Consider the following 12,654-nt stretch of genomic DNA (forward strand, 5'->3'; position numbering starts at 1 on the left):
TTGGGGGGCGGAGGCTGCGCGAAGTGGCGCCGGGGTCCCGGGTATCTCCGGCCCTGAGCGTGGGGAGCGCGGGGCGGAGAGGCGGGGAGGGGAAGGGGAAGGGGAAGGGGAAGGGGAGGACGGCTGCGGCTGCTGCTTGGTCACGGGCGGTGTCGGCAGCCTGCGTGAGTCTGGGAAGCAGGAAGTACAAGCTCACTTCTCAAACTTTATTTTCATTATTTAAGCCCTCGGGTGACAAGATATTTTCGTTCTCAGTCTAATCGTTTTGTTCTGACAGGAAGAGTCTTAGTTATGTGTAGTTACACGAGTTAGCTCTCGGAGGCGGTGCGAACCCATTGCAGGTGCCTTCATTGCGGCTCCTCGTGGTGCAGGGGCAGTACCTTGGCTGCTTCTGCGGGGCGGCCTGAGGCCCACGTCACCTGTCCGACTTCCTTGGATGTCCTAAAATACATCTTGGTGCTCAGCCTAAAAGTGGGGTGTCCTGTGACTCACTTAGAGTCTTTGCATGAGGGCTGTTCCAAAAGTAGTGCCTCCTTTTTTATTGTGTTGGTCCACAACATCTGAGGTAGATGTTGGTACGGCAGTAGAGGCTGAGCCTTCCCACCAATATTCCATTACATTTTGTTGCCGTGCAAGAGATGGCAGCAGAGGGGCAGTCTGACACAATGGTGTCTGACATGGAAGTTCATACAAAGCAAAGGCGTGTCGTTGAATTCCTCCATGTAGAAAAGAATTGCGCCCATTGCCACTCATCAACGCTTGCTGAACGTTTCTGGACACCAACCAGTGCACATTAGCACAGTGAGGTGCTGCATTTCAGCAGTGGTGACAGCAATAGCGGGTCACCTCCACTGGTGCCTGTTTTTATGAATGCAGCATGCATGCTCTTGTTTGTTGCTAGCAAAAATGCACAGCTAATCGTGGTGACTACATTCAAAAATAGTGTTTTGTAGCTGAGAATTTCCTCTAACAAATAGTATTATTGTGCTCTTCGTATCTGTTGTAGTTTCCATGGAAATAAATAGGCATTACGTTAGTAGCAACCTACATGTTTCAGCACTTGAAGTCTGCTCTCTGACAGAATCTGAGTAGGCTCTTTGCCCTAGGTTAGAGTTGTGATGTAAAGTGTTGTGATAAGTTCTTCAGTCTAGGTGTTCGGGACTTCAGGAGAGCAAAGAATCTGTAGGAGGGATACAAAGAGATCTGGAAGTGCTGAGTAGAGTCAGAGGTATTAATTCCTCTTGCTGAAATACTCAGCATTTCTTGATACCTTCAAGCATAAATGCTGAAAGCATTATAATTTTGACCTGTTATGACAATGACATGGTGAGCTGACATATTTTGTTGTCCAGCTATTCATGCTGGAAGATGGAAAGGCATTGCAGAGGTGGTGCTCTGTGCAGATGTATTAACACCAATGGGGGAGCAGTCCTATTGCAGCTTGGCAGGATATTCTTTTCATGGCATTGATAATGATGAAGGATGGGGTATTGGTAACTGTGGGTGTTCACAGAAAGATGTAAAGATTAATGTTAATATTAGCTCCCAAAGCGTTCTCTCCATTCGTATTAGGAAGAGATGGATTCTCTCTGCATTTCTGTTCTGGTGTTTTTTTTCTTCTTTTTTTTTTTTTAATCAATACTTTTCTCTCACAGTTCTGATGCTTTGAGTTATAACGGAGAACTGTGTCTGTTCAGTGTTCTCAGCCTGCACCAAACTCCAGTTTATCCATTTTGCTTCCTGTCTAACTAGCAATGCCAGAGTATATTTGAAGAGTTATCACATCTGCATTCATGGAGTTGTTGGAGCAGGTCCAGAGGAGGGTCATGAAGATGATCAGAGGGTTGAAGCACCTCTCCTACGAGGAAAGGCTAAGGAGTCGGGGCTCTTCAGAGTGGAGAAGAGAAGGCTCTGGGGAGACCTTATAGCAGCCTTCCAGTACCTGATGGGGAGCTACAGGAAGGCTGGGGAGGGACTTTTTATAAGGGCAGGTAGCATCAGGAGGAGGGGAAATGGCTTTAAACTGGAAGAGGGTAGATTTAGACTAGATATTAGGAAGAAGTTCTTTACTGTGAGGGTGGTGAGACACTGGAACAGGTTGTCCAGTGAGGCTGTGGATGCCCCCTCTCTGGAAGCACTCAAGGCCAGGCTGGATGGGGCTTTGAGCAACATGATGTAGTGGGAGGTGTCCCTGCCTATAGCAGGGGGATTGGAACTAGGTGGTTTCAAGGGTCCCTTTCAACCCAAACCATTCTCTGATTCTCACTGCTGCAAGAAAAAGCTGCGTTTTCAGTGTGTCTGTCCTCAGAGACAATAGCTGGCTGTTGTGAAATTGACCATGAGAAGACCAGAGTCTTCAGCATCTTTCTTATGTCTTACTTATACAGGATCATGTTTTGTTTTTTTTTATTATTATTTTTTGAGAACTTTCCAAGACATAGGAGGGACAAGATTAGTCCATGTTTGTCAATTGTCAGTTTGTCACAGTAACAGTACAAAGCCAGGTATGTTCCAGTAGCAGCAAGAACAGTACAGCCGCCTTGCCTCCCTCTGGATTTAGAGCATGGTCTTGGTTTTATGCTCTATTCACATATGGCAAGATGTAGCCATCTGGGCTAGAAAGCTGCATGCTTTTGGAGCAACAGTATCGATTCTATAGAAGGTTGATAGCATACACTGAAATATTCCAAACCCTGATGAAGTTGATATTTCTAGCAGTGATTAAAATTGATGTCTCAAGAAAGTGTAAACAGACAAGAATGATGTGCAAAACATTGCAGAGTAATGGGGTGTTTTCACATACGTCAGCTTTTTTTTAGCTTGTTAATGTTCCTTAGGAAGAAAAGAATAATTAACTGTTGATTGATGAAGAAAACTCACTTGTGTAGAAATCTGACGTTTAAGTGACCTGTGTAATCTTCATGATGAAGAAAACCTTTTAGTGTTAGCTCTGCTATAGGAGTGCGTAGCAAGATGCAGCCCTGTAATAAGTGGAGCCAAGCCAACCTTGGCAACAGGCCACCATGGAGCAGCTTGTGCTGCATCCGTACAATGGCTTCTGTGTACAATTGTGTAGCAGCATTTGAGAAAATAAAGAACTTGGTATAGCAAAAACAGTCACCTTTGACCAAGAGCAAAAAGAAAGCGATTTAAATTAATATTGTGAGTCATTACATTTCACGATAGTGAAGAAATATCAATTATCTTTGATGTATGTGCTAATAGAAAATGATGTCAGTCACAGGGAAATTAAGGTATGAAACAAAAATAAGTATTTATTTTTAATCTTTGTTTTGAAACAAGATTGTCCTGAGAGAACAGGTAATGTAGCACAGAAAGCTTGAGGTTTGCTATCCTGAAACTTTGTTAATGGAATCTTCTCAAATTGATTTGAAATGTTCTGGCATGTCAGCAGTATTATTAAAGCTGTATTCTGATTAGGTCACATTGTTTAAGAAATTTTTACTCTAGAAACAGATAAGGTGTGTTCAGAATGCTGAGAAATGTGCTTTTCTCCCTTTAAGTATATGTGTGTGTGTGCGTGTGTGTCTTTCATTGGTTCCATCTAAAAACGGTCTATTTTGTCCTCTATATAGAAGTTTTTTTTTCCCCTTTTTTTCTTGCCAGTGTTTTGGACAACGTACTCGATAATTGGTTGTCTTATTAATTGTCACATTTTCTTTCTAATTGAAAATCTTCTCATGAGATTTTTTTCATCCCTCTTTGCCTTTCCATTCTTTCTTCTTGTCTATAAAATTGTGAATATTTTTTTTTCCTTCAGTCCGTTGGTGTTTGTCACACTATGTTCTACCTTTTTTCTATTTTTGAGGTGTCCAAATACTAATAATTCTTGCAAGTTTCAGTATTTTTCTAAAACAGTGATAGAAATGGAAGTGTGGGCTGTGCTATCTCATAATCTGTAATGGACATGTACGTGAGTGTGGGTGACTGCTACCTGGAAAAAGGTCATAATAGGAAAACAAAGCTCTGAGTATTATTATTTTTGGTTTCAGAGAATATACCTACAGTATTTTTTCATATAAAGGTTTTTGGTATTCTGAATTTAGCTGACATTCATATTCTTTCTAAACTGAGTGTAGTGAATTACCCTGTACTAATCCAAACAGATTAAGAGGAATGGACTGCAAAGGGATTTAAATTTTAAATGTTTGGTTTACTTACAAAAAATTAATTTATGAGTTTATATGCATTTTTCACTAATTTCAGTTGCTTTTTTTTTTTTTTTTTCTTTTCCAGGTAATGGGTCTTCAGAGGCAAAGTTTCTAAGACTAACAGAAAAGTGAGTATGCCAGTGCAGTGATTGCTGTTTTTCATAAGAATATATAGCTGACTTGGTGCTACCTCTGATTAGAGTTGATAAACCCCTTATCTTGTTGATTCTTGACAACTTGGATAATTGTCATTTTTATATAGCCTCATAAATCTATCTCCAGGTATCTACTTTCAGAAAAGAAAAATAGCTAATGTTAATCTCTCCTGAAAATATCCTGCTATTTCTTCTTCGTGTAGATTATTCTTAATTGCTAGAACCTATTGTGAAAGGAAACTTTGAGAAATGTAATTCTAGCAATTTCGTAATGATTTTCAGCCGTGGGTGTTTTACACTTTTTTGCCTATATAATCATCAGAAAGCTTTCAGCTCCTTGAGTTTGTGCTGTCTAACACAGCATGACTAGAATCTTTTCAAGTATTGGTTTATTTTCACCTGTTATTAATTTTGACTTTGGAAGTCATTATTTTTTTGAAAGAGGAATCTCAATGATCTGCTGACTCACAGTTTAAAACACAAAATCTTCATGTGAAGAATGCATTTAATTCATGTATTCAGAACAGAGTTTTGTGTTAACTGATTACCACCATGTTGTGCCTTATCCTGTTTCCAAAAGGCCAAGATGATAAAATAAAAGTTTTATATAAGAAAGCATGAATTCTTCAATCTAATAAAGATGAGATAAATTCATTTTTAAAAAAAGTTTCTTTAAAAAACAACGATAACAAAATTGCTGTAAGGATTTTGTGTATGAGTTTATTTCTACAGTTGATAGTAGAGTATGTGCAAATGTCACTAGGACTGTTTATAGTGTCTGTGAATCCTGGATTTATTCTGATTATATTGCACTGATATCCAGTTCTTACACAAAGTATCAGTTATTTTTTTTTTTTTTTTAAAGCGAGTAACAGAACTCTGTATAGACTTAAGTAGGAGTTTGCTACAGATCTCAGTTTTATTTAAAACCGTTTTCAGACTCCAGCTTATATTTTGTGATGGAGAATGCAAATGCTTTTTTCATGACTACAAATTCTGACTATTTTAAACTATATCCGTCATCACTTAGAGGAAGTTTATGTTGGTTGTTGGGACTGAAGAAGTTTTGAACAACACTTATCAGAATTTTTACTTCTAGTGTTTTTTTGCCTTAAATTAATTACTTACTCATTAATTAGTTCATATAACTAGACAGATTTACTTTTATAAGGACCTCATTTAAAAAAAAAAGTGTACAGAGCTTATGCATAATACGTTACCTTGGGAGAAGCCAAAGAACCTTTATTTCTATGCTTAGTATCCTCTCATCTATTCATAACAAGTCTGGTTTTGACTCATTGGTTTTTTATTGTCATCAGTGGCATATCGGAGAGATGAAATGTGGTCTGAAGGACGATATGACTATGAAAGACTTCCAAGAGAACGCCTTCCTCCAAGGTTTCATCCTGATGTATGTCTGTACTTTGTTTCTTTAGCGTTATACCACTCTACTACACCTTCATACTCTGACCTGTACCACAAGAGCAGGATTTTTGTCAGTTCTGAAGATCCTGTTAAACCTTTACATCGTGGTTGTCCAACCTTTTGGCTCACCTGATCCACGCTTAGTGAAAAAGAAATTGCCTTGGGCTGTGTATAAAATATATAATGTAATAGTTAATGTTTAAGGTTTTTATAATTAAAATAAACTGTATATATATATATAAAACATATAATTCTAAGGAAGGCAACAAAAACAAAACTGGGTGCGACGTTGGACTTTGTTTTTGTGAAACTAATGCATCAGTTTCTGGTTTGATGGCAGTGGTTGCAATTCTTAATGAGCTCTCAAGGTGCTCGTAAGAGATGATTGTTCTAATTTTACTCTTCCAGTTGTTCATCCTTGAAAACGGTTGTTCACAAATGTACGTGCTGCCAAAAAGTGATGACATGAAGAAGGTGTGAGTGTGAAGTGAGAGATACTTTTCTCTGATACATCTTAGGAAAGTCTGGCAAAGAGGTGTGATCAAGTTTTTCTTTTGAGTTGTGCATCTGATTATAACTCTATACCTTCCATTTGAAAATTTACAGGTGGGGTACTTATGTTGGCTGAAAATGAAGTCCCAAATATTAAAAAAAAAAACTTTTAGAAATCTTGAAATCCATTCTCAGTTTCCTTGATCAAAATGCGGAGCACAGCTGCATATTTTTCACTGTTCATAGGACTGTGCTTAGCCATTGTATCAAAATGCATAAAATTATTTGCCATAACCTGAGCTTGCTATAATTTGTTTCATTTTGAATGCTGTTATGATTTGAAATGCAGTGCAGATAGTTGATTTTGATCTCAAAAGATGTGTGTTTAATTCATTTAAATGAGCAGTCAATTCCACTCAGAATGCTAAATCTGTAGCCATTTTACATCTTCATATTCTGGCACCAGTTTTCCTTCTAACTCCGTAAATGACATGATTTTATTTTACGAATTGTAAAAACTTTTAGCGTTTTAGCCCAACTTAGCCACCATATTTCAGAAAATAAGGAAAAAAAAAAAACCAACATTGTCCCCATAATAAACATCCATACTTTTAAGGAAGTCCTGGAACTGGTAATGAGTCAATGCCTTGGACTTTATGAAATTCACAGCTTTGATGACATTATAACATGTCATTGCATGTTATAATGGGTTTCAGTTTGAGTGTGTGTGTGTGTGTGTGTGTGTGATGGGAGCAAGAGATGGAGTTAGCAATGCACTGTGCCCTCCCCAGTGTTCTGTTGTTGCCTGTGTGGTTTGCAGTTGTCTAATGAAACACATTACTGTGTGATTTTTAGCAATATGAAAAGTTTATGATCCTGTAGGCTGCATTACTAACTGTCCATCCAGGGTTGCATGCATGCCTGCTTTTACATCTTCTTTGTCTTAGTTTCAGTGGGACAGTATTGTTTTCTTCAGAGTGTCAGGTATGATGCTATGCTTTAGTTCTAGAAGAAAAACAGAGTTGATAATGCTCCAATCTATATAGGTGCCCGTTGAGGCCACAGTGAAGCCTGGTCTAGTATAAAATGTGGAGATTGGTGGCCCTGTCTGTTGGGGGGGGGGGTTGGAGATTCATAATCCTGGAGATCCCTTCCAACCCAGGCCATTCTGTGATTCTGTATGAAGGGCCGAAGGAGCTGGGAGGAACAGAATTAGGACAGCTGACTGGCTTTTCAGTGTAATTAAACATGTTCTTTTTAAAACAGTTTGTGGAGAATCAGAGGTCCCACTGTATTGTCTTTTCCCCAGGAATTTTCTTGTATGTTCATACATCTCAAACCACTTCAGAGATGGTAAAATGACTACTTTCAGTACTGTTCTTGTCACCAATGTAGTTTTCTATTATGATACTTACACACTAACATACTTCTGGGTTCTCTCTCATGTTTTCAGCTTTTTTTCTAGAAGCATACTGCTGTAGATAACTAGTTACATAGTCTTTTTGGTCAAATAATGCACTAGGGGTTGGCTATTCTGTGATGGTTTTAATGCTTTTTACAGACAACACAACAACATATGTACATTTCAGCAAGCTGGAAATCAGGTTGTGTTTGCTTATGTTGGTTAATCAGTTGCTTCTCCAGTATATGTATCAGCAATGAAATACAAGAAAAGCCAGAATGTGTCTTCACACTTTGTTTGTCTGTCTTCTTGCTTTTTTTTTTTTAATTAATTGATATTTGGCTTGAGCAGTGAATAGCTAATTGCTAACTGTTGTGGCAGCGGCGTTCCTGAATTTTTCTAGTCTTTCGAGCTCTACAGGGACCAAATTATGGCATATATATTATGGAATTTTACTTTAAAAGTTTAAAAAGATAAGATGCATTCTTTTGCTTACATGGCTCATGTGGTGAGGTTTTTGTAGCGGGGGGCTTGAAGAGTTGGCCTTTATGAGAAGGGACCAAGAGCTGCCCCATAGCATGTTAGGCAAAGCAAGATCTGAATCATTTTCTTAGTGGAAGATAGATAAAAAGCTCCTTCTCATACAGATCTGCTGATTCAAGAGAACTAGCAGGCAGTTTCTGTCCATGCAAACCTATGCCATTTTATCTGCATTCACATTCAGAGGTCTGACCTAATTCTTGCTAGGCAAGTAAAGTGGAACTACATTATTATTCCTCAGCCATATGAAAACTCTTAGTATTTGCTCGTGGGTAAGGTATTGGAACTGGGATGTTCCACTGATAAGGAAAGAAATCTCACTTGTTTGAGAGAGAAAGAGACTGTCCTAATCCAAACCTGGATGTTAATTATACAAGTTTGGATTGCTGTAGGAACACATGCTTTCAGAGGCTGGTTAACAGCAAAAAGTTAGGAGCACATCACCAAATTTAGAAACAATGGGTACGTCTTGAGCTCGTATGTAACTGTCCTGCTGTGATGGGGACTACTGTAGGAGATAAAAGCACAGAACAGTTTTATCTTAGTTTCAGAGCATATCTTCTCTGAAAAAATGTATGTGAAGGTTGCCAATGAGGTAATGGTAGATCAAGCATTGTGGTTGCATGGTAATGTGTGTACAGCGTGTAATAATTTGCATCAGTATGGTGGTAAGCTGGTTTTGGATTGCCCTCTAGTGAATCAATTGCTTGGTCTCTGAAATAAGAACAATATTGTTTTCTTTCTTTTTTTGTTTTCTTTTTTTTTTTTTTTTTTGCATGATCATATTTTATAATTTGTGAACTGAATGTATTTTTCTGCCAAAGCTATTGCTGCATTCATTATCTTGTGACTTACACTGTTAGGAAAAAAAGGCAGTTTGGGTCTCTTTCCCCTCCCTCTGAATTGCACCCATGCATTAAGTCTCTGAATTTATAACTTGTTTCTAAGGCCCATGGAAAAGATGACTTGCTAAAGGAATAAGATTTAAAAGACAAAGTCTTCAATTCATGTTTCCATTTGCTTTTTATCTGCAGTGGGTTTACATAATACTCAGTTCTAGAGAATTGAATTTGAATCTTTTGTAATTTGGCCTTAATGAGCAAAAAATCTATTTAATTGGTAAATGGTGTATGATACTTTACCTGAAAATGTAATGGATTGATTTCTAGCAAAAATCCATCCAAAACCTGTTTGAGAATAAATCTGAGAGTGATAAAAACTGTCACTTGAATCATTGGGTCACACGCTGTGTTATGGTGAGAGGATGCTTATCTAATGAGATCATGAAACAAGGGCAGTCTTCACTATAATCTCTATGGTGTAGAAAATGTTATTGATGTTAAGGAAATTAATTGTTTTCAAATAGGCTCTCTGTTTTAAAGGCATAACAGATGTAACTTTAATGGAGAAGTTGGAGAAATATGTATAGTGAATGCTTAGAAAATTTAGTTGACTACTTTAAAATTTCGGAATAAACTTAAACTCTGTTGAGAGCTTCCCCTTTGTGGTTAAACTTGCTGTACTTAAGGATTGCATCTGACTGGTGTCCAAATGACAACTTATTCCGCTGTCAATTTGGCACGATCCGATGATCTGTTCTGGGCTGCATTAAAAAAGGGGTGGCCAGCAGGGAGAGGGAGGTGATTGTCCCCCTCTACTCAGCTCTTGTGAGGCCCCATCTGCAGTACTGCGTCCAGGCCTGGGGCCCCCAGTACAGGAGGGATATGGAGCTCTTGGAGTGGGTCCAGAGGAGGGTCACTAAGATGATCAGAGGGCTGGAGCACCTCTCCTATGAGAGAAGGCTTGTTTAGCTTGGAGAAGAGAAGGTTCTGGGGAGACCTCATTGTGGCCTTCCAGTACTTGAAGGGAGAGTATAAGCAGAAGGGGGAACAGCTGTTTCCAGGGGTGGATAGTGATAGAACAAGGGGGAATGGTTTTAATCTGAGACAGGGGAGCATTAGGTTAGATATTAGGAGGAAGTTTTTCACACAGAGGGTGGTGAGGCACTGGAACAGGTTGCCCAAGGAGGTTATGGATGCCCCATCCCTGGAGGCATTCAAGGCCAGGCTGGATGTGGCTCTAGGCAGCCTGGTCTGGTGGTTGGTGACCCTGTACATAGGGGGTTTGAAACTAGATCATCTTTGAGGTCCTTTTCAACCCAGGCCTTTCTATGATTCTATGTTTTCTGTGTTTCAATCCTTGATGTTCTTCTGTGCTTATTTCAGCTTTGAAATTATTATAATCCACTATGTAAAAATAACATTTTTAGTTGTATATTCACTATACATTTCCAGATGCTTAGAGAAGTATGCTTTTATTTGTTTTGTGGTTTAGGATGACTACCACAGAGTTGTAAACATCATGCCCAAGAAACCGCCACTTCTTGATAGACCTGGAGAAGGGTGTTACAGTCACTGTGATGATTACAGCCACGCTGAGTACAGAGACTATGAGGAGGGTCGCAATTTTGCCCATGAGCGAAGAAGTGGCCCACCACATCGGGCTGTACATAAGGTGATTTTTCTCCCATGATTATGGTGTTTGTCACTGAATTAATGCTTGAACGCTGTACAATTAAAATATTTTTTTCAGACAGAGTGTTGTTATTACTACTGTTCTTCTCATAAACTGAAATACAAAAAAAAACCCAAAACTTAGGTTTTGTGCAGTTACTGTGCCTCTGAGACTCATGTGATGATACACATGTGGTACCTTTCGTTGTTCCTAACTACTGTACAGGCTTGGCAAAGAGTCGTATTCGTGGTCTGTGGTGAGCTCAGAGTCTGATGTGGGACAACAGACGTAGGTAGAAGTCCTCTGCAGTGCAGTGCAAAGTTACCTAGAGGACTGATTGCAAGATCTTTGTTGTGTATAACATATCCTTGCATATATGACTTACAGAATGTTACCTACCCAGCCTCCCTATTTGTGAAGTTGTTCACTTGTTTAAATTCTGTAGTGATGCTGAGTGTTCAGTTTCTTTCTTTTTTTTTTTTTTTTTTTACCAGTAGTTACTCTTAAAAGATCATTAATTTTGACTTCTCTGAGACAGTTGTTTGAACTTATGTAATTTCAAGCTGGTGCTAAGAATTTATATTCCAGTGACAAAATTTATTTTTTAAAACCAGGGCCCACTTATATGATTTAGAAATTTTATACCACACAAAATACTTTTTTTTTCTGTAGCATTGCAGAGTTACTCCTTTTAGCACTGGTGGAAGAAGAAAATAAAAGGAGTTGGATGGAATGGATAAACTAAGAGGAAGTCTTTCTGTGAATGATGAATACTGTCTTTTTAACTCATTAAGTACTTTGCTTATGCAGTAAATAAGTATCATTTGGTAATATATTTCACAGCTGATGCTGAGATGCACTTCAAGCATTTGTCTCTGTATGTTTTGCAGGATGAGTCAGGATACAGATGGCCAAGAGATGATCATCCTATGAATCGTCAGACTGAATACAGGTATTATATAAAACTTCACAGCGATGCTATGGATAGGAAGGTTTGGAGGCTGTCTATTCCATCCTCCTGCTCAAAGCAGCTTCTGTTAGTGGAAAAATTAAGGCTTATTGAGGTGGAATTTGAAACTATGAAATGCTGGGAAGCTTTATTTTCAAGATACTGAATGTTGCTTTACTACAAGGGTATTGCTCAGGTTACTCTTCCTGAAATTGTTTAGGCATATTTGCTTGAAAGAGTAGTTAACTGTTGTGCACATGCTGTCATTCTGCTTAAGGTATTGGAAGGTAGCTAAATGCCTGTTCTGAATGTCAATATGCTGTTGTTGCAACTGTTAGAAACTCATGACCTGTTTCGTTTCCTCTTATTTTCCCTGTGAAAATCCCATCTTTGTTACCCCAGACTGTTGAATCAAAGCTCTTCTATCTTATAAATTTCTTGTCTTTTTTGTATATGTGTGTATAAATATCCCTCCATGCAGTAAAAAAAAAAAAAGGTTAAATAAGTGCTATTTTATAAACAATCTGTCTTACGAAGATTATCTCACAAAAATGTGTTCCAAGCTGTAGATTTACTCAGATCCTAGTCTATCTTTGAATCTAGAAGATTCATATGTATGCTTAAATGCAGAAACAGAGAACAGTTCCTCTTGTATACATTTGTCAGTCTGCAACTTGACACTTATGTTTTAGAAATTTCCTTAGTTAACCTTACTGTTTCTTGGTATTACATTTTTTGTTCACATAGTAACATCAAAACTGTCAAAACATCTATTGTGACTATTGAGAACATTTTTGTATGTTATCAAAATGGTTTGTAGAGCAGAGAATTGATACTAATGTGGGAAAGGACATCTGTTCTAGTACCAGATGAAGTGTTTTCAAGATACATTGAAATCTACAGAATCACCAAGGTTGGAAAAGACCTACCAGATCATCCAGTCCAACCATCCATCTATCACCAGTAGTTCTCACTAAACCATATCTCTCAACACAACGTTCAAGC

General features: G+C 38.4%; 1 protein-coding gene across 5 annotated transcripts in view; it reads left to right on the plus strand.

Moving 5' to 3' along the window:
* The window catches only part of PPHLN1 (periphilin 1), a 72,008-nt gene that overhangs the window by 207 nt on the left and 59,147 nt on the right, over positions 1–12,654 (plus strand). For 4 of the 5 annotated variants that reach the window (XM_085219690.1, XM_085219700.1, XM_085219709.1 and 1 more), the window contains exons 2-5: positions 4,258–4,300; positions 5,647–5,738; positions 10,521–10,700; positions 11,591–11,652. In XM_085219690.1, the coding sequence (XP_085075816.1) occupies position 4,300; positions 5,647–5,738; positions 10,521–10,700; positions 11,591–11,652 (335 nt within the window). In that variant the 5' untranslated portion in view covers positions 4,258–4,299. The remainder of the gene's footprint in view (positions 1–4,257; positions 4,301–5,646; positions 5,739–10,520; positions 10,701–11,590; positions 11,653–12,654) is intronic. The other variant, XM_085219714.1, reaches the window with a different exon arrangement.

Source organism: Meleagris gallopavo, chromosome 1, assembly GCF_905368555.1.
Source record: "Meleagris gallopavo chromosome 1, MGAL_WU_HG_1.1, whole genome shotgun sequence".
In the NCBI taxonomy this organism is placed as follows: Eukaryota; Metazoa; Chordata; class Aves; order Galliformes; family Phasianidae; genus Meleagris; species Meleagris gallopavo.